The sequence below is a fragment of the Heterocephalus glaber genome, unplaced genomic scaffold, assembly GCF_053883595.1.
Source record: "Heterocephalus glaber isolate CG9 unplaced genomic scaffold, H.glaber_assembly_v1.0 deba00001497, whole genome shotgun sequence".
NCBI lineage: Eukaryota > Metazoa > Chordata > Mammalia > Rodentia > Bathyergidae > Heterocephalus > Heterocephalus glaber.
In genome coordinates this window covers 15,662,192-15,689,530 of record NW_028258320.1, presented here as the reverse complement: position 1 = coordinate 15,689,530, position 27,339 = coordinate 15,662,192, and the positions used below count along the sequence as shown (strand labels likewise).

The following is a 27,339-nucleotide window of genomic DNA, read 5'->3' as shown; positions in this document are numbered from 1 at the left end:
CATAAAAGAGGCACTTGAGCAGCAAGGGAACTGGAAAAAGGTGGTAATGGAGAAGATAAGACTATGGATATTCAAGACATTTGGCATTTTTTGTCCCTAAATTCAAACTTAATTTGAGTTCTAAATAAATCAGGCACAGAAACCTTATTTCAGACTAAAAGTAAAAGCTTAATCAAATAAAGAGCAGAAATACTTCAATGTGAAACAGACACGAGTTGGAATCCTAACTCTAATAGTTATGTGATTTTTACCTCTTTCAGTTTCAACATCTGGAACATGGGGTTAATATGATTAAAGCTGATAGGGTCAGCAAGAAATTAAACAAAGAAGCCTATAATATATGTAAAGTGCCTGGATCACAGGAGGCACTCAGTAAATGCTCATGGCCTTTTCCTTCTTCCCTGACCCCTCTGGAAATTAAGTTTGACAGATAAACAGCTTCTCTTTACTCTCAAATCTACTGGGCTAAGATAAAGATAGAAATAACTAAATGGAACAATAAATTTCCTTGATCTGAAATTTTACAGTACATAAGTAATGAAATAAAAAGAGATAGGAAGAATGATGGAAAGATAAAACCTATATGAAAGTTATTAAGATACTACTAACCATTTCTATTTTCTTCCTAGTGATGATGAGATTATATTTCATACTCAGTGAAAGGAAAAATCACCCAAACTTTGAAAAGTGAAATTCAAAGTATCATAAGAACAAAAACTACTGCCATTTTCCAGATGTTTTTATGAAAAAACAACTTCAAAGTCAAAGTAAGGCCTTTCAGTCATTCAGCTGTGATGACCTGTTTAGACACCTACTGTATGCATAATGCTATGGCACAGAGGGTGCATACAAAAAAAAAAAGGTGAGAACACTTTTTAAAAGGCATATTACATTCCAGGTGGTGTTACTTTAGTGTGACAGGGGTGCCACAACAAGATTACATGGAGGGTGGCTTAAATACAGAAATGTATTTTCTCCAAGTTCTGGAGGCTGAAGTCCAAGAACCAGGTGCTGTCAGGGTTGGTTTCCTTGGAGGCTTTTCCCCTTGGCTGACAGAAGGCTGCCCTCTGGCTGCCTCTTCACAGGACTGCCTTCTTACACCCGCACCCTGGGGGCTCCCTGTGTGTCCAGATCTTCTCTTCTTATAAAGAACCAGCTGGACAGGATCAGGACCACCCTAACAGCCTCCTTTTATCATAATCACTCCTTTTAAGGCCCTATCTCTAAATGTAGTCATATTCTAAGATCTTGGGGTATACACTTTAGAGGAACACATTTCAGCCTGTAAGAAAACATCATCTCATTTAACCACTGCTCAGTTTACAAATGAGTAGTTAGGCCCTGAGAGAATAGATAATGCATCAAATATCACACAGTCAGTTAAAGTGGTGGAACCAAAATTTTAACCAAGGCCTAAATAGCACCAAGGCTAATGTTCTTTCTGCTATTCACATGTCTTTGAAGCCATATAAATCCAGTTGGAAAGATATGTTACTGACCGACGAAATTTTCAAAAAGGGGCTAGGTATATGGAGGCATTTAGTCACATGACATGCATCATCATATGGAAAGAATAAGATTCAGGATTAATAACCATTTATAAAACACTTACTAAATGTTAGGCTAGGTTCCTTCACAAAAAAGACCGTTGATCCCCTCACCTGAGGAACTGCTGACCCAAAGCCTACAAATAATCCTAAATCAATGGAAAGCACAATAGATAGAACCTTTTAGAACAAGTACCTTAGATAGGATTACCTTGACATCTCTTTTCTTCTGCATTTGAGTGTATGTATAGCGACATATATGTGAAATCCCTAATCTGCTTCACAAGTTTCTACTCCAGAGGTGATCTATACAATGCATTAGTGCGCTTTCAGCTCTATAGGATCTCAGTATGAAAGTCCAACAGCCCATGCTCTCTCTCTCTTTAGGCTCCCACTTGTGTTTGCACGAATGAGTACTAGGCTACAATGTGGTGGGCTGGCACCTGCTCAGCCCTCTGGGTTGACTTTATATTGTTTGTCAAAGTTTATTAAAAGTATCATAATACTTTGTACTTTACTTTCTAACTACATTTTATCGATCTATATTCTATGTTAAATTATATTTGTATAATTAATAAGTTAAATCATTTATATTCCTACATTATGTTAAAATGTTTCTGAAGAAAGCCAGTCTGGGTATGCATGCTAGAACACATGACTTATAGCCTAGTACATACTAACTCTTACACAAAAATTTCTGGATAAGGTCTATTTCTTCTATACTTGGAGAGATCTATATCTATATCTGTCTATATCTATATATCTATATTGACTCTGTTAGTAGCATCTCTAGTATATTTTATATATATTAAACTAATTGTAAATCAGTGAGCAAAGTAAAATTTACTACCTAGAAGTATCTGCTTTCCATTAAGTGAAAATATGCTGATCATTCCTAGTCCCCAAATCTAAAATCTGAAAAGTTTCATAATCTGAAGCTTTTATAAATCCTAGCATGACACCACAAGTGGAATATTCCACACTTGACCTCATTTGATGGGTCACAATCAAGAAGCAAGTACACTAAAAATATTGTGTAAAATTATCTTCAGGTTATGAATATAGGGTGTATATAAAATATAAATGAATTTCATGTTAAGGCTGAGTCTCATCCCCAAGGTATGTCATTTTATATATATATATATTACATCCAAAAAATTCCAAAGTCCAAAACACTTTTGTTTCCGAACATTTTGGATAAGGGATACTCACACCTGTGCCAACACTAACATTTCCAAATAAAGTTCTAGAAGCCTAATGGCTACATGCACTAAATGCATTAATTTTCTCCATTCTATGAAATCCCATTTTGAATTCTATTATCTGCAACAGTTAACTGTAGCAAGGTAACTGGCATGAATCAGAGTACTGTGGTTTTTCTGAAGAGAAAGCCTCTTGCAAATAGCTAAACAAAAGCAACATGCCAACTATAATATTTAGAAATTGAGGTATTATCATTAATTTATGATAGAATTTCTGGTTAAAGACAGCTGACTAGCTAATCACTTTTGCTTTAATTACTGTTCAAATCTGTTCAGTGATTTGCTAGGCTGATGTGTTGTACATCAGGAAATACCTTTGAAATGCAGACACTTAGTCAACTTTCCTAATGCTTACTTAGCCTTGTGCTAAGCTGAGAAAGCTATTACCTACCCAGCAGTGCTCAGGGAGTAAGAATAAAAAAGCTAAGCTGCTTTTTAGCATAGTAAAAATTTACTGACTTTTAACTATGATGTACAGTTCTTGTCACTTATTATAGGGGCCTCAAGAGCCTCCACAAGAAGCCTGACTTATTGTAGAAATCCATTATTTTTTTTAAGGTAAATTCTATGAATATTAATTGCATTATATTAAAAAAACAAGTAAAAATATATTTCAAAGTTTGATTTGATTTTAAATATTATTCATCCTTCTGTTTTTTTCCCCAAGATTATGAAGAATACCAAACAGCATTCTTATGGATAACTGGAGTTCAGTTGTGATTTTTCCAAACTGTCTTAACTGAGTGTGGTGGGTGGAGAAGGTGGGAGCAGTGTGTCAGAATCAGGAGAAAATGGAAGAAAAGACAGAGAAGTGATATACATAATTTGGAAACCAAGCAGTGCTTTTCTCCAATATTTTCATGTGTTTCAGTTACAGTAGTTAATGTTTTGAAATTCCAAGTAATATTAAAGTAGGGTATGTATTGGAAAGGAGGCCAAGGAAAAGTAGTCTAATGGAATTTTTTAAAATCTCAAGAAATTAGGGAATTTTTTGTCTCCAGATAAAAGCACACACTGAAGGCATCTGATGAGTGTTTTGAATAGAAACAACTGCCAATAAACTCAAAATGCACATAACTCAAAAAGTATATCTGTTAGTATATGCAATGATAATTTTAGGAAGTAGTGTCCAGGGACTGAACAGCGTGACTGTCTAACTCTGAGGGGATAAATAAGCTGGTAAATCCCCCAAAAAAGTAAGACACCTTTGCAACTCTGAGCACACATTTTTATTCTAGCATTTGGTGTCTCCAGCTGTTGTTAACTCTGCAAACTTTCATAGGAAGAACTGTTTAATATCCTTATCTCAACTTTCTGGTGCCTTCCATACAGTGAACATGCAACTGGGGGTACACACTCAGGGTGAGAACTGCCCTGATCCCTGGATTTCATTCTCCTCCAGCAGGGTCTCCAAACAACTTAGATTTACAAGGTAGATTTTTTTTGACTTTCAGTTCCAGAACCATATTACTCCATGACATTTTCACAGAATATATCATTTCTTACTTGCTGCTAGGTCATTAGTCACCAGTAATGTTCAAACCAATCAGTTCTTTCAGCTGGAGAGAGACTGAAAGAATGCTTTATTACAGGCCCTCCTAACCCAGTGGCTCTGTGTACATATGTGATGGATCTCCTGAAGTCCTACCTCCAGCTTTAGAACATCATGCTGAAGTTTACGCTGAAATTCGAGGAAGTTTTTGATCGTCAGCTTCCCTTTGAGATCAGCTCCAAAAAAGTAGGTTGTAAGGGCGGAACATAAGCCAGACTTGAGGGTGTTGCCAGTAGTAGGACGATCTCTATGACGCATTCCCATACTGGTTTGGGAGCGAATGATGCTTTGAACCTAAAACAACAAACCCATATCCAGAAAATAAATCACAGAAGTGAAAAAGCAGTGAAAAAATAACTACCATTGACTATGTGCCTACACTGTACAACAATTATCTCTTTTAGTGCATACAACAATCTTATGAGGTAAGCCCTATTATTATGAGATTGAGGCACACAGAGTTGAATAACTTGTTCAAGGTCAAGTGGCTAGCAAGTAGCAGAACCAGGATTCTAAAACAGACAGAATGACATCTTTATAATAGGGATCCATTTAGAAAATTCCTCTTCAGAAAAGAGTAAGCATTTGTTTTGGGTGGCTTAATACCTCTCTCACACAACTAGAATAATCATCCACTTCACAATGATATCTTCTATATTCTGGCAGACTTTTAAAAAATCCCACATTTGTCACTATTGCCTCTCCAGCTGGGATGAGAAGCAGCAGAGGTATAGGCAAAGTCTTGACCTTTACAACAGATAATACATTTATCAGAAGGATACATGAGGGCCAAGGATTTAGCTCAGTGGTTCTGCCACTTGCCTCACAAGCGCAAGGTCCCGAGTTCGATCCCTAGTACCAAAAAAACAAAAACAAAAACAAAAGCCACAGAAGGATACATAAAATGCAAAGTTGGTATGAAACAATACTCCAAGAAACACAGGAAATTTGGTTAATCTTTGAGAAAGGGTAATTTTTGGGACTAGTAACAGTGGCCTTAGTAAATGAGGGCTTTCAGGCATGTCTATGATTGCTAAGTTTTTATACCACTTTCATCTCTTCTCTAGCAAATAAAATCAGCTATTCAGAATAATTAAAAATCAGATAGGTTAGAATAAATAATAAAGGTATGTTATAGAAACAATACATACAGCTTTGTGGGTGATGATTTTTAAAAATGCATAATACTAGCCAGGCGTGATGCTGCATGCCTGGGATCCCAGCACTCTGGGAGGCTGAGGGAGGAGGATCAAAAGTTTGAACCCAGCCTGGGCAACTCTGCGACTTAGCAAGACTCTGTCACAAAATAAAAAATAAGAAAGGGCAGGGGGTGTAGCTCAGGGCAAAACCCTTTGTTCAATTCCCAGTTCTAAAATAAAAAAAGCATGATACTTAAAACCTTAAGATTTGTAAGTTATTTACTTATAAAAAAGCAGATTTACTTATAAAAATTTAAAGAAATTAGGTTTTTTAAAGATATTTTTTTCCCTTTATAAAATTAATTCCTGTTTATTACAATAAAGGCAAAAAATAAAGAAATAAAATAGGAAGTAGTAATTTTCTACAAGAAAACTGTTGAAACATCTTTTGTTTATATATGCATATATACATGCATACTACATAAATGTGCATATGTATGTATATATGCACAGACATTGTTTTCCATAAGTAAGATTTTACTCTAACTTATATTAGTAATGTGACTTTCTTCAATAATTACTTTTTTGGTATTCTTTAAGAATACAACATTCTATTGTATGGAATTTAACCAATCCTTTACTCACGACCATTGAACTTGTTTCTCCTTTTTTGATATTATGAACAAAGCAGCAATGAACATTTTACACTTTCTTGGGTTGTCTATTTATTTCCTCACAGTAAAGTTTTAGAAGAATTGAAAGACTGCAGGGTATGCTCATTTTAAAATATTAATGCATACTGCCAAATAGCTCTCTGGAGAGGGTGGGTCAATTTGACACATTTACTAACAAATTCAAGTCTTTATATGTTCCTAATGTTTTGGGTACTCTTTCAACAGAATAACATGGTGGAGTAGAAAACAAAACCTTTGAAGTCCTTTTCAAATCCACAACTTTCCAGCTATGTCCACTTGTACAAGTTACTCAACCCCTCTGACTCTCAGTTACTCTGATTCTTAGTTGATGTAAAATGGGGACAATATTTCTTGCACTTACAAGGTTGTTGTGAGGATAAAATATAACGTATACAACTGTTCCTAAAATAAAGAATTTTACACAGAAAGAGCATTCAACAAATGATAGCTATTATTACCAATTTTGATTAGACACTTAATCTTAATATCATAATGACTTAGAAATAAATCCATCACTGATTTTAGATTTAAAAGGAGTACAAGATGATATAACTTTATTAAGTCCTTTATTAAATCCAAAGCATATGAAATGTATTTTAATTATTAATATATTTTAAGAAACTCGCTAGCACAACTTGCCTGTTCAAACTCCTCCATGTCTACTTCTCCATCTCCATTCAGGTCAAACATCTTGAAGGCGATTTCAAAATTTCTCTGAGGAGCTACAAGTACAGAAGGAAAAAGAGAGGCAGGGAGGGAGGGAGAAGAAAATTATTTGGAAGCCATTAGCCAAAATCAAATAATTTCTTTAAGAAAAGTAAAATGGTGGGCTGGGGATTTAGCTCAGTGGTTCCGCCGCCTGCCTTGCAAGTGCAAGGTCCCGAGTTCACTCTCCGGTACCAAAAAGAAAAAAAGAAAAAGAAAAAGAAAAGTAAAATGGTTAAACACTAAAATAACATCTAAGTCAGAAAATGATATGATGTTTATCTAGATCAGCTTTTTAGTGATATTCCTTAATATTCAAAGAAAACTCTACTGTGATGAGTAAATACAGCACTTGTCTATCTTTGTTTCAACACTTTTTCTTAAATACTTTGCTTTTTGGACAGCACCCTCTTTGCTGTGATATTCCATTTCCCCCTTTTTTTTTTTTGTAGGCTGGGGATCGAACCCAGGGTCTCACACGTGCTAAGCACACACTTTACCACTAAAGCTGGGTAATATTAATGTTGTTGCTCTGTTGCTTAAATACAGCATCGTTTATCTGGGCAAGAAAGTCTGTTTGGGTAAGATATTGCTGCAAAGCAAGAAGTTGGAAGTCTAAGTCTTTGTCTTGCCCTTAAATCAAGCTGGCTTTCTACTTTGTTTTTTCCTACTCTCTCCGTTCTAAGCACAATCAGGAGTTCTCTGTATGTCATTCCACCAGCAGGCATTTCCAGTAGTTTTATACTAGTTTACTCATTCTTACCACTGCTCTTTGGAAGAGCAGAAAAGCATACTGTGAGCTATTTAGCATCCTATTTTGATCATGTCACAGATGTTAACATAAATTACTGAGTAAAAGTACCCTTAAGAGGAAAAATTAACCTAAAGTTTAAGAAACAAAATAGGGGAGCTGTGCACATAGCTCAGGAGCAGAGTACATGCCTGGCAGGCATGAGGTGCTGGATTCAGTCTCCAGCATCACAAAACTAAATCATAAAAACATGCAATGCCTGACAAGATGGTACATATTTTCTTTCCCTTAAGTGAATAATTATTCACTTAAGCTCCACAATACTTCTTTGGTGTTCCAGGACCAATCAAAATATAATTAGTATATTTTGTGCACTGGAATAAAACAAACTTAACAGCTCTTCTCCTTTACCATGCTAAATGCTCTGATAAAAAAAACTAAGTTGCTTAGTTCCTTCCTCTGATGCTTCAAATTTACAGTGATTTAGATAATAAACCAAAATAGGTACTCTACATATTCTAACTCCAATGAATTAAATTTTCACTTAATATTATATTTAATAAAAAAGTAAAGATTATATATAGAGAAAAAAATGAACAAGCTTTAATATTATGCATGACTGTGGAGTATCCATATCCCCATGAATTTGTCAATATCAACATCTTCTGGGCTTAAATTCCATTTTCAGATAGCTAGCCAGCTAGGCTGGTTAAATTCCTGGTTTTTTTTGTTGTCTAGGTGAACCATGTGCCTCTCAGCTCCCAATTGTCTGCTTCACTTGATACTGGCTTCTAAAAGATTTGCTCTTCTTTAGGCTAGAACTACAATTGCTGGGAAGGTCATAGCTGGGAGAATTAGATCGTTGTATATTTACTGCCACTTCTCAGTTTTTTCCTACTTGTTTTAGTGTAATCTTTTACTGAGAAGTTACTCTGTGCCAAGCATTGAGCTAGATAATTTCAGACTGTGTACTGTTTGATTTTGTACTCTCAATTATGAAAGTTTGTTTTTTTTGGTACTGGGGATCGAACTCGGGTCCTTGCGCTTGCGCAGCAGGCAGCGAAACCACTGAGCTAAATCCCCGGCCCTCAATTATGAAAGTTTTGATTCTATTATTTTTTAAGCAGAGGAGGAAACTGAGGCTCAAAGCAATTACATAAATAACTAGCTCAAAATCACACAGCTGCTGAGTGTGGTGGCACATGCCTGTAATCCCACCACTCAGGAGGCAGAGGCAGGTGGATTGCCATGAGTTTGAGGCCAGCCTGGGCTACATAGTGAGTTCAAGGCCAGCCTGAACTGCATGGTGAGATCCTGTCTCAAAAAAAAAAAAAAAAAAAAAAAATCACACAGCTAATATGTGGAAGAACTGGGAACTGAAGCCCATAAATGTTTCATTATGCTCCACAGCCTCTACTATGAATACAGAGGTACTTATCATGACAAACATGTCACTCTTTATGCTTATATGTTTTGACCTAGAAACAAAACAACAAAACATAACTCACTGGTTGCATCAGTCTCCGCAAAAGTTGGGAGTTTCAAGTTGTTATCTCAAGGAGATACTCGATATCAAAGAAGCTATGCATATTATACTCAATAGGTTAGACCTGGCTGTACTAACTGGAGATCCATTGGCAAATTAGACTCTGATAAGATTGTTATTTGTCTTTCAAAATTCTGAATGTGAATCTTTTTAGACAGGAGTGCATTCTCTCATTCTTCCCTCTTGTGTCACACTTGGTTCATTTCACTCATATACATTATTTTCCTAATCTCTGCAGATACTCAAATATGAAGCAATGGCACCCAGTGAAAGTTTTAAGTAGGACAGTGTCACAATCTGGCTTATAAAGGACTTTTCTGGCTCCTATAAATGTTGGAAATGTGAACTGAGGTGATGACAATGGAAATGGAGAGGAGGAAACTAATTTGAAATGCCTTAAGGAGGCAGAAATTATATAACTTAATGATTAGTTATCTGTGATGGGTTGAAAGTGAAGAGGAATGACAGTATTACTGGTTTAGACTACTGTGTAGCTTGCATGTGCCTTACCAAGAAATGAAGTAGATGGAAAACAATTGAAAAAGACAATGAATCCAGGTGGGATCTGCTGATTTTGAAGGGCCCATGCATATTCAGATGGAGATGTTCAGGAGACAGTGGAAATACGATCAAAGGTTAGAAGAAAGCTGGAAGCTATTGGCATGTATGTAGTTAGCTACAAAGAGCCTGAAATGAAGTTGCCCAAAGGGAACTGAGGGATGAGGAGAAAGCTGAGTAAAGGGTAGAATGCAGGTGAAAGTCAATATTTTAGGGGCAGGGAAAGACAAAAGAAGCAGGGAGAGACAAGGTGGCATCACAACCTTAGAAGGAGGAATACAGTCCAAATTAATAGAAATAGGAAAAGTGACAGCGAAGTCAGTACATTCCTATACATGGATTAAAGCAGCATTCCCAATCTTTATCTCCACGGATGACAGAGGTTATAAAGGGTGCTTAAAATTTCAGTCTATCATATTTTTTCATTTTTCATTATTGTCCTGTGAGTCCTGTGAAGGCATGTGCCCAGATCATTTAAATGACTGAATGAGTTATTCTAGCAAATTAGTTAAATTTCCTCCTACAGCCAAGGTTAATTGCATTTTACACAACAAAGCATAGCCTGTACTGCCTGAGCTTTCTCTCTTTTTATCCCAGCTACTTTCACACAGAGCATGCACTGTATGTGGAGCTACTTGGAGTGCTTGTTAAAATACATGTGAGGATATCCCAGAGGCTACACTCTTGTGCTCTGGTCACTGCTGAGCCAGGCTGGACAGCAGTGGCTTTGCCAGCCTTTCAGGGAAGGGCTTCCAGAGGGAGCAGTCTCAATTGTTTCAGTCTTTATCTGCTGAGGTCAAAGCATATGAGACAAACAAGACCCAAACCAGCTTGCTTTCAGTTCAATATTCTACATAAAATATGCTGTCAGGTAATTCCCTATTTCCCTTTAAATGGAGGCTTTACAGTAATTTTTAAATCTAGCTATTCGGGAACGCTTAAGATGTCCTGGGTTTATGCTAACTCATGACCTGTTTCCACAGAAAGGTTCTGAAAGAGAAATTCTTTGAAGCCCAGGCTACTTATAGAGTGAACAGGGAGGCTTACAACCTTTCTAAAAACAGTATAATCTACTTTCTACATGATTTCCAAAATGGTCTTACCATATGTTGGAAATGATTAAAATTTACATGATAATCTTTGCTACCATGATATGGAGCTATATGAGGTCTTTTCTGGATTAAAAATCCATTTTTGTAATATTATTCTACCACTATCAACAATGACAGCAATAACAATTCTAGACTTTCCCAGAGCAGATTTTTCTACTTTGCTTTAGTACTAAGCAAAAAAAGCATCCTTTTCTATGTATAGTAAGTCAAATAATCAGACAGCAACACCACTAGCTGTCCTAAGTCTTTGCATCTGTTTCACTTACTATTCTTTAATAGAAAATGAGTAAGACTAGCGCTCTAATTCTGGCTCTTCCAACATGAGTCACTTGCTGTCTTAAATTCCTTTTTGGAAGTACTGATGGAATGATAAAAATGAACAGGCTACACTTTAAACACATTTATTAATTTCTGTTGGTTTAATATGCCAACCAAAGAATTCCTACCTATACCATTCCTGTATTAAAATGTTGCCACAGGATAAAGTATAAGTAATATACAGTAGCAGAGAATTCTGAGTTAGGAAAAATTTTAGAATATTATCCTCTATTCCATCATCAACCTTTCCACTAAATTGGTATGGGTGATCACATACCCTCTGTCTGATTGAGACTGAAGTCACCATTTCTGAGGCCTAAGCATTGTTGATCACATTTTCTTTCTTATGCAGAACTTAAATCTGTCTAGCTCTTACAAACTGTCATAATTTAATTTTATAAATAATACAAAGCTATTACCATGTCTCTACTGAGGTTTCTCATAACTTGCTTCCAGATCCTCAACATTCTTAGAGCCTTCTGTGGACTATTTTAAATGGCCAATGCCTCCCATAAATATCCAAAACATAATAAACTCTGGACATGACATGATTTTCAGAACAATGGAACTGCATTTTTTTTTTTTTTGGCAGAATAATGGACTAGCATTATTACATGAGGTCCTGGTGTCTTGCTTTCTACATAACACTCGAGTTGGAGGATGGAATAGAAAACCTATATGATTAGATTTTAAAAAAACATGCCCTTCCCTCTATTTTTCCGAATGCTTCAAGGTACAATGGGCTAGGCACAATCTGAAGGAAATTTTCCTGTCCTTTTCAGAGTGGGAGAAAAGTTCCCACAGTTGTAGTAGAGCATTTCATTAGGGTGACTTAGCCTCAGTAGAATGGTACACAAAAAGAAAATATCCTAACACATTTTAACATCTTAAACAACACTTAAGCAACAAACACTGATTCTCTTTTCACTGACCTAAGTTGGCTTGTTGCAATCTGACTTCATTTCTGGTAATAACTATTTTATCTATTAGGCTCTTTGGAGCTTTCCTCAAAGCAGCATCTCTGCTGGAAGGGGCCTGGGGGAGGGCTCTGTTGGCAGTAGTGAGGGGGAGAAGTAGGGCTGCTGAATTCCTCTTTGGTGCTGGTAGGACTACAAAGATCTAGAGCCCTGGCTTGTTCCCTGAATAGTGCCTCAGATTTCCTGGTATTCAGGACACAGTTGGTGTCCTCTTCCCTAACTCTGAAGTAAAACAGAAAGAGGACAGCCACCCAGTCATTTCAGCCATGAAGGCAAAGAAAGTGCCCCCATTCCAGAAGAACTCAACTGGGTCCAGTTGGAGCCTCAATAACTCATTGAGCAGACAGAAGCCATTGGCTGGAAGAATCTTGCTCTGCTGGCTCCTGGTCACCCACCTCTGGTCAGGGTATGAATTCTGTCTTCCATTTGCACTGCACTTAGTGGCGCTGGGAGGATAGCAGGGCTCCAATGCCACAGCAGGTTGTTTCAGTGGACGGCACCTAAGAATGTCTCATTCCAATGGCCACTGGCCCTTCAAGGCCTGAGGCAGAAAGCAGGAGGAACAGGATATCAACCACCCCATCCAGGTGATTATTCAGGACTTTGGGTTATCTTAATATCACTTAGTAAACCAGGAGCCAGCTTTTGAAGAAGAAAGGAGGGGCCCCTGAAAGGGGTTGTCTGGGAGCTTCAGAGGAGGATGGGCATGGTGGGCAGTCATGCTGTTGTCCAGAGGGTTCTGATTCTGTGGCTGTCACTTGCAGAGCTAGCCTCAGGAATAGGAGGCCCATGCAGAGGAGCAGAGTGGTCCTGTTGAGCCCTCCCAGGCCTAGTAGGCAAACTGCTGGGTTACTGCCCCACATCCTGCACAGCTCCAGTGTTGAGGTCACCTTGTATGGATGTGCTGCTTCAAGGACTAGTGCTCAAGCTCCACTGGAGACTCAGACAGGATACCATGTAGTGACTGAATTTATTACTTGCAATGCAGTCTAACCACGGAGCAGCAAGCTGTCAGACCCTGACTAAATCCACCCTACGCTCATAGGCACCTTTTCCAAGACCAGAAACAATCCAGCACAAGTGAGCAAACCACTCTGCTCAAATGATGCCCTTGAACAGCCTCTGGACCCTCATCTCTGCCACTGATTGTGGAGGCAGATTCTGGGAGGTAGAACCCTTCTCCAGTCGCAGCTTTGGTGCTCCTAAACTGCAGTGAGCCTAGAGGGCATCAGGCCCTTCCCCGGAAGTTGAAGAAGCCAACACAGCTATAGAGGCAGATTTGAGTGGGATGCCTGAAGAAAGAAAAGTAGGAAACAACTCATTTCCTTTCCTAAAGCCGGATTTGAGGCCCCCTGTTCCAATATGAAGACTCTGAGTTGGAGTCCCCACTATCTGCACTGCACAAAAAACCCCATCATGCTCAGGACCCCAGGAAAACTCCTTTGTGACAGGATCCAGGATGCCCTTCATGCCGTATGGGGTTTCTGGGCTCTGGAGCCTACAGAGGGTGAGGGATGTAAGGAAACTATAGGAGCAGAGGCTGAGGAAGGTCTGGGGACAGAAACAAAGAAGGGCTTGCTCCCCAGTCGCACGGAACACACGCCGAATCAGCCCGCTGCAGACAGGCAGGTCTGTGCACGCCCTACCGAGGTCCTGAGTCACGCGGAAGACACCGAATCACCCCACTGCACACAGGCAGCCACCTGATTCCACATTACCAAGGCGCAGAGGACAACAGACCACCAGACCAAGGTACTGAGTCCCACTGTTCCCGGCCCAGAGGTAGGGGCTTCTGAGCTATCGTCCCACTGCTCCTGGTCCAAAGGAAGGGGCTTCCCGGTCACCATCCCTACCACTGCTCCCAGCCCCTGTCCCACCTCACGCAGCTCAGAGGAGGTAATCCGTGCAGGCGCTAACAGCCCACCGCCCCAGTCGAAATGAGAAAACACATAAATAAGTCTCAAAACCAGACTTCCAGATCACCTACAGCAACCCCAAAGGGAAATGAGATGGAACCCTCTGATACTCAACCACCTGGACCCACTGAAATGGCAACAAAAGGGGATCTGGAAAAAATGAAATCAGAAATAATTTCTCAGATAACAGGAGAAATTGTGCCCCTAGTGCAAGACATGATTAATAAATCTAGAGAGGAGCTCAGGAACATGATGGAATCCCAACATAAGAAACAAATGGAACCCATAAAACAGATGCAAATAGATTTCCAGGACATGAAAAACTCCATTGAAAGTCTACACAGCAGAATGAGCCAGTGTGAGGACAGAATTTCAGATATAGAAGATAAGATTGCAATTAGTGACCAGGAAAAGAAAAATTGCTTCAAAATTATAAGGGAACATGAGAAATCAATCCAGCAGCTGCTAGATGATGCAAAAAAGAATAACATAAGACTGATTGGGCTCAATGAAGAAACAGGAGAGAGTGCAGATGACATAAAAAATCTCTTCACAGAAATAATGGCAGAAAACTTCCCAAGCAGGGGAAAAGAGCTTGACATACAGATAAGTGAGGCATATAGGACTCCAAATAGCCTTGATCAAAAAAAATCTACACATAGGCATATAATTGTTAAGATTCCAGAAACACAACAGAAGAACAAAGTTCTTCAAGCAGTCAGAGAAAAGAAGCAAATCACATACAAAGGAAAGCCCATCAGAATCAAAGCAGACTTCTCAACACAAACCATCAAGGCAAGAAGAGCTTGGAGTGACATATTCCAAGCCCTAAAAGAAAACAGCCTCCAACCCAGATTGATGTACCCTGCAAAACTATCTTTCAAAATGGATGGAGAAATAAGATACTTTCATGACAAAGAGCACCTTAGGAACTTCGTGAATACCAAACCAGCACTCCAAAGAGTTTTACACAATAGCCTAGGAACAGACATTGAGGATCACAATCCCAGGAAGCAAAGCAGAATGAACCCATCTGGCAGGACAAGAAATTAAATGTAAAGGGGGAGAACCCAACAAAAAGAAAAAGTCATGGCAATGACAAGTCAATACGTTTCAGTTATAACCATCAACGTTAATGGTCTCAATTCACCAATCAAAAGAAATAGACTGGCAGAATGGGTCAAGAAGCAAAATCCAACAATATGCTGCATACAAGAAACACACTTAATTCAAAAGGAAACTCATAGACTGAAAGTTAAAGGGTGGAAAACAATACTGCATGTGACAGGAACCCGAAAAAAAGCAAGAGTAGCTATCCTCTTGGCAGATCAAGTAGATTTCAAACCAACACTAATTCAGAGAGATGAAGAAGGACACTACATCCTTGTAAAGGGAAGAATCCAAGAGGAAGAGATGACAATCATAAATATCTATGCACCAAACACTAGTGCACCCAACTATATAAAACAAATACTAATGGACATGAAAAGCCATATATGCACTAATACAATTGTAGTGGGGGACCTCAACACCCCACTGTCACGAATAGATACATCAACTAGACTAAAATAAGTAATGAAATACTAGAACTCAATCGAACTCTTGAACAAATGAACTTAACAGATGTTTACAGAGTCTTCCACCCCACAAAATCAGAATACACATTCTTCTCAGCTGCACATGGGTCATTCTCCAAAACAGACCACATACTCACACATAGAACATGTTTAAGTAAGTGCAAAGGAAGTGAAGTTATCCCCTGTATATTATCAGACCATAGTGTGATGAAATTGGAGATCCATAGCAAAAGAAACTCCAAAAATTTCATAAACATGTGGAAATTGAACAACACACTTCTGAATAACCAATGGGTCACAGAGGACATTAAAGAAGAAATCAGACAGTTCCTTCAATTAAATGACAATGACAATACAACATATCGGAATCTATGGGACACAGTGAAAGCAGTCTTATGAGGGAAATTCATAGCAGTGAATACACATATTAGGAAAACAGAACAAGCCCAATTAAACAACCTGATGCTGAACCTCAAGCTTCTAGAAAAAGAAGAGCAGGACAACCCCAAAGCTCATACAAGGGAGGAAATTATAAAGATCAGAGGAGAAATCAATGCAATGGAGACTAAGAGAACGATACAAAAAAATCAATGAAGCCAAGAGTTGGTTCTTTGAAAGAATCAACAAAATTGATAAACCTTTAGTCAACCTTGTCAGAAAAAGGAAAGAAAAGGCCCAAATCCATGCAATTAGGAAGGAAAAGGGTGAAACTACAACAGACCCAGCAGAAATCCAGAGGATCATCAATACCTACTTCCAGAACCTATACGCCAATAAGATGGACAACACAGAAGAAATGGACAGATTCCTAGATACATATGAATTACCAAAGTTGAATGAAGAAGACCTAAAAATTCTGAACAACACAATATCAACCAATGAAACTGAAAATGTAATTAAAACTTATCACCTAAGAAAAGCCTGGGCCCTGATGGCTTCACTGCTGAATTCTACAAGACATTTAGAAAGGAACTGCTGCCACTACTGTTTAAACTCTTCGATGAAATTGAAAGGGAAGCAATACTCCCAAATTCATTCCTGGAAGCAAGCATCACCTTGATCCCCAAAGCAGAGAAAGACCCAACCGAAAAAGAGAACTATAGGCCAATCTCACTAATGAACATAGATGCAAAAATCCTTAATAAGATACTGGCAAACAGAATGCAGAAGATCATCAAGAAGATCATACACCCTGATCAAGTGGGATTCATCCCAGAGATGCAGGGATGGTTCAATATACGAAAATCAATCAATGTAATGCACTATATCAATAGAGCCAAGGACAAAAACCATATGATTATCTCCATAGACGCAGAAAAAGCATTTGACAAAATCCAACATGCATTTATGATAAAAACCCTACAAAAAATTGGAATAGATGGTCTCTACCTCAAACTGATAGAAGCCATCTATGAAAAACCAACAGCCAATATCATACTAAATGGTCAAAAACTGAAATCCTTCACACTAAAATCAGGAACAAGACAAGGATGTCCACTATCACCACTCTTGTTCAATATAGTTCTGGAAACATTAGCCACGGCAATTAGACAAGAGAAAGAAATAAAAGGAATAAAGATAGGAAATGAAGAAGTCAAATTGTCATTATTTGCAGATGACATGATACTCTATATAGAAGACCCCAAGAATTCCACCAAAAGTCTTCTAGACTTAACCAAATTCAGTCAAGTAGCTGGTTACAAGGTCAACACACAAAAGTCAATAGCTTTCCTCTACACCAATGACAGACTCACTGAGAGAGAAATAGGGCAAATAATTCCTTTCATAATAGCATCCAAAAAACTGAAATACCTAGGAATCATCCTAATGAAAGAAATCAAAGACCTCTTCTCTGAAAACTATGGCACTCTGAAAAGAGAGATTGAAGATGATATCAGAAAATGGACAGACATCCCCTGCTCCTGGGTAGGAAGGATTAATATAGTGAAAATGGCCATACTTCCAAAACTGCTATATAGATTTAATGCAATTCCAATTGAGATCCCAGCAGCATACTTCATAGACCTTGAGAAAAAAAATCCAAAAATTCATTTGGAGCAAGAAGAGACCCAGAATAGCAAAAGCAATTCTAGGTAACAGAGACATGGCAGGGGGTATCACAATCCCTAATCTACAACTATACTACAAAGCTACTGTGATAAAAACAGCATGGTACTGGCAAAGAAACAGACTTGAGGACCAGTGGAACAGATTAGAAGATGCAAAAACAATGCCAGACACACTCAGCCATCTCATCTTTGACAAAGGAGCCAAACACCCTCACTGGAGGAAAGATAGCCTCTTTAATAAATGGTGCTGGAAAAATTGGGCTTCAACTTGCCAAAGATTAAAACTAGACCTGTATCTCTCACCATGCACTAAACTAAAATCAAAATGGATTAAAGATCTAAATATTAAAATAGAAACTCTGAACCAGTTGGAACAGAGGTTAAGTAGAACCCTTGAAGACATCGGTGTAGGAAAAGATTTTATGAACAAAACCTCAGTTGCCCGTGAACTAGCACAAACAATCAACAAGTGGGATCTCTTCTTATTAAAAAGCTTCTGCACAGCAAGAGAAACCACCAGCAGTGTGAAGAGACAACCCACAATGTGGGAAAAAATCTTCACCTGCTCTTCCTCAGACAAAGGTCTACTATCTCGAATCTATAAAGAACTTAAAAAGATCAGACCTCCCAAATTTAAAGACCCAATCCAAAAATGGGCATCTGAAATGAACAGACATTTCTCACACAAAGAAGTAGAAATAGCAAATAAATACATGAAAAAATGTTCAACATCACTGGTCATTTGAGAGATGCAAATGAAAACAACGCTGAGATTCCACTTCACTCCAGAAAGAATGGCTGCTATCATGAAATCAACCAATAACAAATGCTGGCACGGCTGTAGGGAAAGAGGAACCCTGCTCCACTGCTGGTGGGAGTGTAGACTGGTGCAAGCACTGTGGAAATCAGTATGGAGATACCTCAAAGAACTAGGACTGGAAATCCCATTTGACCCCGCTATTCCACTGCTGGGGATCTTCCCCAAAGAATTAAAAGAATCATACCACAGCGATATATGTGCAGCCATGTTCATAGCAGCGCAGTTTGCAATAGCTAAAACTTGGAAACAGCCCAAATGCCCATCAACTGGAGACTGAATCAAGAAAATGTGGTTTTTTAATAAAATGGAGTACTACTCAGCCATAAAAAATGAGAAATTAGAGACATTTATAGCTAAGTGGACGCACATTGAGGCAATACTCTTAAGTGAAATAAATAGGACACAGATGTGTAAATACCCAATAGTTTCTCTGGTGTGAGAAACTGAAAGTGTAAATAAGGACTAAATGTATAATAGGTCATGTGAAATAGGAAGAAAAGGGGCAAAGGGGAAGGAAGTTGGAGGGCTAAGGGAAAGGATAGAAGGGAATGGGATTAATATGAGAAAATGGAAAAATAGGAACAAAATTTTTGTAAATAGGGAGGGCTGGAGGGCTTGAAGGGATGGCTGAGCAAGGGTGAAAAACAAGAACCAAGAGAGACTATGTAAAGGTGCAAATTTCCAATGATGAATGCCATTATATTGTATACCTAAAATGTACCAATGATTAGAATGAATAATCGATAATGTAAAATAGGAAGAAAAGGTCCAAAGGGGTAGGGCTAGTGGGAGGCGCAGGGGAAAGGAAAGAAGGGAAAGGAAAAAATGATGAGAAATGGAAAAAATGGAAATAAAGTCTTTGTAAATAGGGAAGGGTGGAGGGCGTGAAGGCAGGGCTAGGAATGGGGAAAAAATAAGAACCAAGATGCATTATATAAAGGTACAATTCCCAATGAGAAATGTAATTGTGTTGTATACCTACAATGTACAATAAAAGAATTTAATACAAAACAACAAAAGAAAGAAGGGCTTGCTGATTTCCATGCTGATCTCCAGCTCAGAGATCCAGACCCACACAGTAGATAAAAAGGAAGGGTAAAGAAATGTCCCCTTTCTTGTAGTTTGCTTGAGGGGCAATAAAGGGATTTTTACCAATAGCAGAAGCTCCCTTGAGCCTAGTCTGCCACTGGTTTTCCCAGCTCAGCTACCTTAGGCTTTGAACCTCTGAGCATTCCAGATGGCCCTGGTGCTGTCCACAGCATCTTTGCTGCCTGAGAGCACAGTGGCCCTGTGCACCCATACATGCTGTGTAGTGCAAAGCAGCCCTGACAGTGAGAACAGCAGTGGCCTGTGGCAGCTAGCTACCACACTGTGAGTTGCTGTTACTGGGAGGTTTTGGTTCTGCAGCCCCCAGTGGAGGAGAAACCACATCTATCAAAGTCCATCCAAACCCAGGAGTTTGGAACTGGGGATGTAGCTCAGTTGTAGTACTTGCTGAGGATGGGCAAGGTCCTGGGTTCAATTCCCAGCATATCTCTCTTCTCTCTTCTCTCTCATAGTCAGGAGTCTCCCCAGCCTCAGCCTGCCTCTGCCTGCTTGTTTTTCACATCCAGTCACCCTGATTATGGTGGTCTGTTGGTTTGTGAGCAGGAACAGAGGAGGAAAATGCAGCATTGAGGGTCTCTCCTCACCACTTTTAATTTTTAGGAGTTTTGGAGTTTAGTACTGCATAACACTGATCATATTCTGTCTAGGTAGTCCTCTGCTGCTGAATGTTTTGTTCTGGAACCTTATATACTTCAAACTTTAAAATTTTCACACCAGACATAGTGGTGCATACCTGTAATGCCAGCACTTGAGAGGCTGAGGCAGGAGGATCACAGAGAGTTCAAGGTCAGCCTGAACTACATGGTGAGATCTTGTCTCAAAAACAAAAACACCCAAAACAACAACAAACCAAAACCCCAAAAAGAACTAAAAGAAACTTTCACATTTCCACTTGTGCCCATAAGATGGTGTGGAATTAAATAATTTTCCTAGATTCATAGCTTGATGACTATATTAATATTAAACTATCCATTAATCTTTGCCACTTTCTGCCCTTTAACAATTAGGTCTTTTTGTATTCTGTTTGACACCTCTAAAGCACAAGAAAAACAAAGCAAATGTAAAACAACAACAATAAAACCCACCTGGACTATAACTAGCTACAGAAGATATCATTAGGAAAGTTTAAGGTTCTTTCTTTTGGTTGTGCTAGAATTACAATTAACATTGCAACAACAGCTTTTTGAGTATACTGCAATTTTTAGTGCTTTAAAAAAATTTTTTTTTTTTTTACCATTTAGTGGTTGAATATACTCAAACAAGGTAATTTAATTAGATGATTTCCTGAATATGTTTTCTCTGGCTATGCAATTAAACTATACTATAAGGAGGGGACCAAACTACATAATGTGAAATAGCATCCTGACATTTAAGACACTTTATTTTTCACATGATGCACAATTTATTTAGTGGGGAAATTTATTTAATGGGGAAACAATACAATAAGGAAATCTAAAGTAGCTAAAGTTCATGATATGTGAAGAATTAATCTAGTTCTTAACTTTGTTCCTTTAAAACAGAATAGAAAAAATAATTCCCCTGGGAAAGTGAACATCCCAAAGATAAAGAAAAAAAAAAGTAGTAGGCTATATCATTATTCTCCACAATACTTGGAAACTAGGCAATTTTAAAGAGTCTTGAGGGAAAATACTCATTATCTAAAAATTCCATGACACTGAAGTCATCACTAACCTATATTTGCAAGGGAAGATATCGCAGACATGCAAAGCCACTGAAACTATAAAATCCATATACCATTCCTAATAAAATTCCACAAGAAATAGTAACAGGTCTGATAAACATGGACCTGGGTGACTAGTCATTTCACTGCTTCTGAGTCCAGGAGGGCGGAGTCACATAGCTGCAACAGAGAAGCTATGGCCCTCAAGCCTAAGTATTTCTACCTAGCCCTTTAAGAAAGTTCGCCAATCCTGCTGAGGAAATTCTTTAGCCAACAATGAAATCAACCAAAATAAAGACAGGAAAATGAGATAAATTAAGAAATGATGAATAAAATCAGTAAAATAGAGTTAAGAATAAATAATGGTAATTAATACAGTAGTAATAACAATAACAATTGATACTTGGGAAATGATTATTATGTAGCAGGCACTTTATATGAATTATTTAATCTGCTCAACTACCTAGTGACATTGGTACTGTTAATATCCATCCTGTTTTTAAAAAAACAGGAAAATAAGATACTGAGTGAGATATTCAGTGTCACAAAAGGTATTCAGTGTCATAAAATCCAATCTACCAGAGTATGCTTTTAGCTACTATATACAAATGAACAGGGCCAGGGATTTAGCTCAGTGGCACCGCACCTGCCTCGAAAGTGCAAGGTCCTGAGTTCAGTCCTCAGTATCAAACATAAAAAAAGAACAAATGCTTTCAGATGGTAACAAACTATGTTATTATAAGAATATATCAAAATAACTTAGGAAGATAAAAATAAGTGGAAATTCTGTACAGTACAAGAAAACAAAAATAGGAAAAAGGAAGATAGTAATATCAGATAGAAATGAACCAAAGGCAGAAAGATTAATTAGGACAAAGGCCATTTTCATATTGCTAAAGGCACCAACAATAATGAAGAACTAATATGTATTTTTAGGTACAAGACAATATAATATCAAAATATGTAACAAACATCAACTATAAATGAGAAACTAACAAAATATTAATGAAACACCTTAATCTTTTGATATACTTTATAGAAAACTTGATGAGGCCATGGAGACTTTACATAACACAAATTGCAGCTTTAATTTAATAAATACATATAATGACCTTTGCATTGGGGTAAAAACAGACTAAATGTTCAAGAAATATTTATAAAGACTGATTATATCCCTGGCAATTAACTAAATTCTATTCATCACTTAATAAGTTAAGAGGACCCTTAACTTATGAATTTAATTTGTTCTCAATGGCTGGCTGTAACTCAAGTTGGTCAATTGAAGGCTCAGGGTCCTCTACACAGCCTTCAAAGTCTCTCTCCTGTATACAAGCAGATCTCAGTGTCCTTAGAGAGACATTGACCCAGGATTGCTCAATTAATCCCACACTGGAAAGGATAATGTTGTAATGTTGTAATGTTCCTTCTAGAACTCTTTAAGGGTTAAATTTGTATCTGAGACCATCTGAAAGCACAAGTCATAATTCAAGACCCTGTTTGTAAGTTAAAACTAGAATGATGGTTGTAACTCAAGTTGTTCATATGTCAGGCCTGTTGTAATTTGAGGGTCCACTGTATAACTGAGTGGTCAATACTTTCACATCACTCTTCCATCAATCTTTTCTGCAGTTTTGATTAGATAATTTTCTTATAAGCTTCCAGAATATACTATACAAATTTCTTTGCTTACATTCGCTTTGTTAATGTTCACATTACATGTTTGTTTAGTTTAAATAGAAGGTGGAAGCTATGCTATGTTCCCTTTATATACTGAACCTCAGTGTTGGCATATAGTAGGTACTCAACAAATGAGGGAGCGATAACTGAATGACCTCAGATCCTGGGAACAACCCATGATAAACTGATCTCTAATATTCTCACAATGAGATCTTCGGACGGCAAAATAAATATAAAGTGAAAAAAAAAGACTAATTATACATTAGTCCACACATACATATAAATACAAACTTACATAACAGAGTAAAAGAAGACATTACAAATGTAGCATTTTATAGCAATAAAACTAGGTCAGTGGAGTAAAACAACAATTAGGCTGGATGTCTAAAAGGTTTTTCACAAAATTCAAACTGAAACCAAGACTCACAATATACTTAATTTCAAAATGCCAGAAATATTTCCTTTAACCTAATGTACAAAGTAGAAATGCTCCCAATTATTGCTACTAATTTGAAAGTTCTAAGAAGTCACATAAAAATATAATGAAATAAAATATACATATTAGAAGAGAAAAAATATAACTACTTACACATTATATAAATATATATATGTAAAATGAAGTACATAAGGAAGCACAAACTTCAATTCGAGGCTCTCAAGACTGACAGGAGTCACTTGCTGAGCCACCTGCATCATAAAGCCACTTTTTGCTCCTATCTTCATGCAAAGAATTATCTGTGCCGGTGTCCTCACTGTTTCCTGCTTCAGTACCACCCTCCCAAAAAGACCAAAACCCAAAACATAAACTAATATCCTTTCTTTCTTCATTCTATATATTAATACAACAGACTATTTGTTAGTAAAGTGGACTTTTGCAATTCTATAGTGCCACTAAACACAGACATGACTAAAAGGATTCGCAAACACTAAAGATAAATTTTTTGAGGTGTTAAAAAAAGTTTCAAAACCCATTAGAAAAGCTTAATAAACCATGTTTGCCACCCCAAACATCCTAACTACTATTGAGAATGAGTAGTGATGTGGCTACAAGAGAACTGAAAAACAGTGCAGTGAGTGTCAGTGCCCCTCTTCCTCGAAGGGATGGTGGTGGGGAGAGCACAAAGGGCCTCTACCTAGGAGAGATTGTGAGCAGAGGAATAACACAATCTTATTTAAATTTAAGGAAGATCATTCTAGCTGCTGTGCTGCAAATAGACTACAGACAAGCATGAGTGAAAGAACACTGACCAATCTGGAAGCTATTTAAAAATCTCAGTGAAATAATGAGAACGTCATTGATAAGGGCAGTTAGAGTGAGTATAGTAAAAATGGTGGGGTTCTAGATTATTTCAAGGTAGAACTGACAGGACTTGCTGACAAATTAGAAATATAAATATTCAGACTATTTGTTAAATGTATAAACACACACACATTTTTTTCCTAAAATGGAATCATGTAATAGGTAGGTTTTGACTCATTAATATATTATGAACAAGTTGGGCATGGTGGCACATGCCTGTGATCCCAGCACTCAGGAGGCTGAGGCAGGAGGATCACTGAGTCTGAGGCCAGCCTGGGCTACACAGTGAGTTTGAGGCCAGCCTGAACTACATAGTGAACTCCTGTCTCAAAAAACAAAAAACCAAAAAGAAAGAAAAAATATAAAATGAATATTTTTCTTTGCTGGTAAATTTCAGTATTACATATATTAAGAACTGTACTGAATTTACTGTAAATTGGTTCAGCCATTTGTTTAATATTTGAGTTTTTTCCAATTTACTATAATTTTTGACCATCAATGTCATTATACAGGTGGTTATTTTATTAGCCTAAACCTCCAAAAAAGGAATTACTAGGCCAAAGTCAGGTGTGGTAATACATGCTTGTAATCCCAGCTATTTGGTAGGCTGAGGCAGGAGGATCATAAGTTTGAGGCCAGTGTGTGCTACTTAATGAAACTCTGTCTCAAAAAAAAAAAAAAGAAAAAGAAAAAGAAAGGTTGAAGATGTTCCAAGTTTAATCCCCAGTACCATGTAAAAAAAAAAAAGAATTGCTTGGCCAAATACTTTATATAAATGTTTGATAAATACCGCCAAGATTTTAAAAAGGTTATGCATATAATTTATGCTCACCAATATTATATAATCAATTAAATTTAAGCATCAATCCAATTAATTCTGAGTATAAAATAGGTTTTGGGAACACTGGATTTGTTAGTCAAATGAGGGAAGGGGCAATAAACTAAATGCCTATTATCTATTTCTTCCACTTCTTTCGACCTCTGGCAAAAGACCCAGGTTTCTAACTACAAATTCTGAATATAAAGAAAAAACTCTTAGAAATTTAGTATATTCTCAGAACAGACTTAAAATTTGTATTTACTCTCTCTTGCTTACATTTGAAAATCCTAAGAGCTCTTCATTCTTTATTGAATCTTAGTGTGATTAATTTAATGGCAATTGGTAAGGTTTTCTAAATAATATGAAATACTGTATGTTAAGAATCTAAATTTTAAAATAGTCTAACTTTTTAAGGAATTTCTTCAGCAAGGCTTCAGTTTTATAGGCACTTGATCCTTCTAACAACTGTTTTTCTATTTCTAGAAAATATATTTCAGCTTTGATTCTTAAAAAAAATAATTTCATATGTGAAGAAAAGAAATAGCTGATGTTACTAGTATATAGCACAATGCTATCTTCGAGCTTTATCTCAGCCAGTTACTATATGACTTTCAGAGAGCTGCCAGAAAGTCTTCATTTGAATTGGTCTTCTAACACTGTTACTTGACAGCTGTGGTACAGGAAGTGCATTCAATGTCACAGATGTCAAAAAGCTTTCCCAGGGGTTCCTGGAGAGAGATTCTAGAAGGCAAGCTGTGCTATACCCTTGCATTAAGGTCATGTTCTACTTTAGGAACCTACTTTCTTCAAACTGATTACTATTTTGTACCCAAACTTCATATGCCTGTTTGACAGACATCAACTCCTGATTTTGGAGATCTAAAAGAAAAAAATTCACCTACTTTATTTTCTTTTCATTCCATGTGGTTTCACTCCAAATCATGTACTGAATAATAGCCAAAGAAACACTGTATGCCAAGATGTAATTTAATTCATTGATGCTTAGATCTAGCTGCTTTAATAAAGAAATTGGGAGGCCTGGGATTTAGCTTAGTGGCACCGCACCTGCCTTGCAGGCGCAAGGTCCTCAGTTCAATCCTGGTACCAGAAAAGAGAGAGAGAGAGAGAGAGACAGGGAGTAAGTTGGACTTTTGTTACTTATGGTAATTTGAAGGACTTTTTCTACATGTGACTAGATATGCCATTCACCCAAACTATTTATTTTTCAATTTGATGTCCAAATAGAAAACTTTCAGCTATTTTAATTTTCTAGCGTTCATCATGTATATATAGACAGTTAACTATCACTTTTATTATTTTGTTGTTATTATGGGACAGAATTTTGCTATGTAGTTCAGGCTGGCCTTAAACTTACTATGTATCCCAGGATGGCCTTGAATTCATGGAAATCCTCCTGCCTCAACCTCCCAAGTACTAGGATTACAGAAGTATGCTACCATGCCTGGCTACCTTCATTACTTTAAAACAATTTTAAATATTAAGCAAGATGTAAGTGGTACTTGGAACAATGTAAAATTTTAGTATACACACATACACATATACTAAGTAACTATTCAGAAAAAATTCTTAGATACTTATTTCGCCAACACACATACATAGAAAAAATACTTCTATGTGTCAGATGCTATGCTGGATACCTTCTTCAGTACAAGAACTAATTAGGCAAATAATTCCATGACAACTACTATTTCTTGCCTCGATTCATATTGTGTACCCTTCAATAAACACTTTAAAATCTTGTTCCAGGAGCAGGTAACACATAATGAAGCATAAGCATAACCAAATACTATTAAATTCTGGGTTTCAGGGAAAGGTTCAGCTATATAGATGGACCAATATGTTTGATTCAAGTCCAGCTTGTGCAGGTCTTTAACATGTTCCCACTGGCCTGAATGACCAGTGGTACATGCACGACTGTCCCATCGAGCAGCTTGTACTACCTGATGGGACTGTCCCATGCCACCTAATGGGGTAGTCATCCATGTACCATCAGTAGTTGAGAGCCGCCTGGCAGTGAGACATACAAATTATGGTCCCCACTGTGAAAGTGTTAAGCATTATCAATCATTGAAGGCTTAATTCCTACAGAGTTAACCCAAACATCAACAAAACAGGACAAGGTAGGCCCTGAGGGAAAATGAAACAGAAGTTAGAAAAGCTGTAAGAGACTGGGATCAGGACAAGTTTAG

The 27,339-nt window shown here is 37.5% G+C and overlaps 1 protein-coding gene and 1 pseudogene across 10 annotated transcripts in view; one reads left to right on the top strand and one right to left on the bottom strand.

Moving 5' to 3' along the window:
- The window catches only part of Micu1 (mitochondrial calcium uptake 1), a 202,000-nt gene that overhangs the window by 71,619 nt on the left and 103,042 nt on the right, over positions 1–27,339 (bottom strand). For all 10 annotated transcript variants that reach the window (XM_087185432.1, XM_021259601.2, XM_087185434.1 and 7 more), the window contains 2 exons: positions 6,835–6,917; positions 4,458–4,655 (listed from right to left, as the gene is read on the bottom strand). In XM_087185432.1, coding sequence (XP_087041558.1) covers positions 4,458–4,655; positions 6,835–6,917 — 281 coding nt within the window. The remainder of the gene's footprint in view (positions 1–4,457; positions 4,656–6,834; positions 6,918–27,339) is intronic.
- Positions 9,783–14,209, top strand: LOC110349547 (sorting nexin-19 pseudogene; annotated as a pseudogene).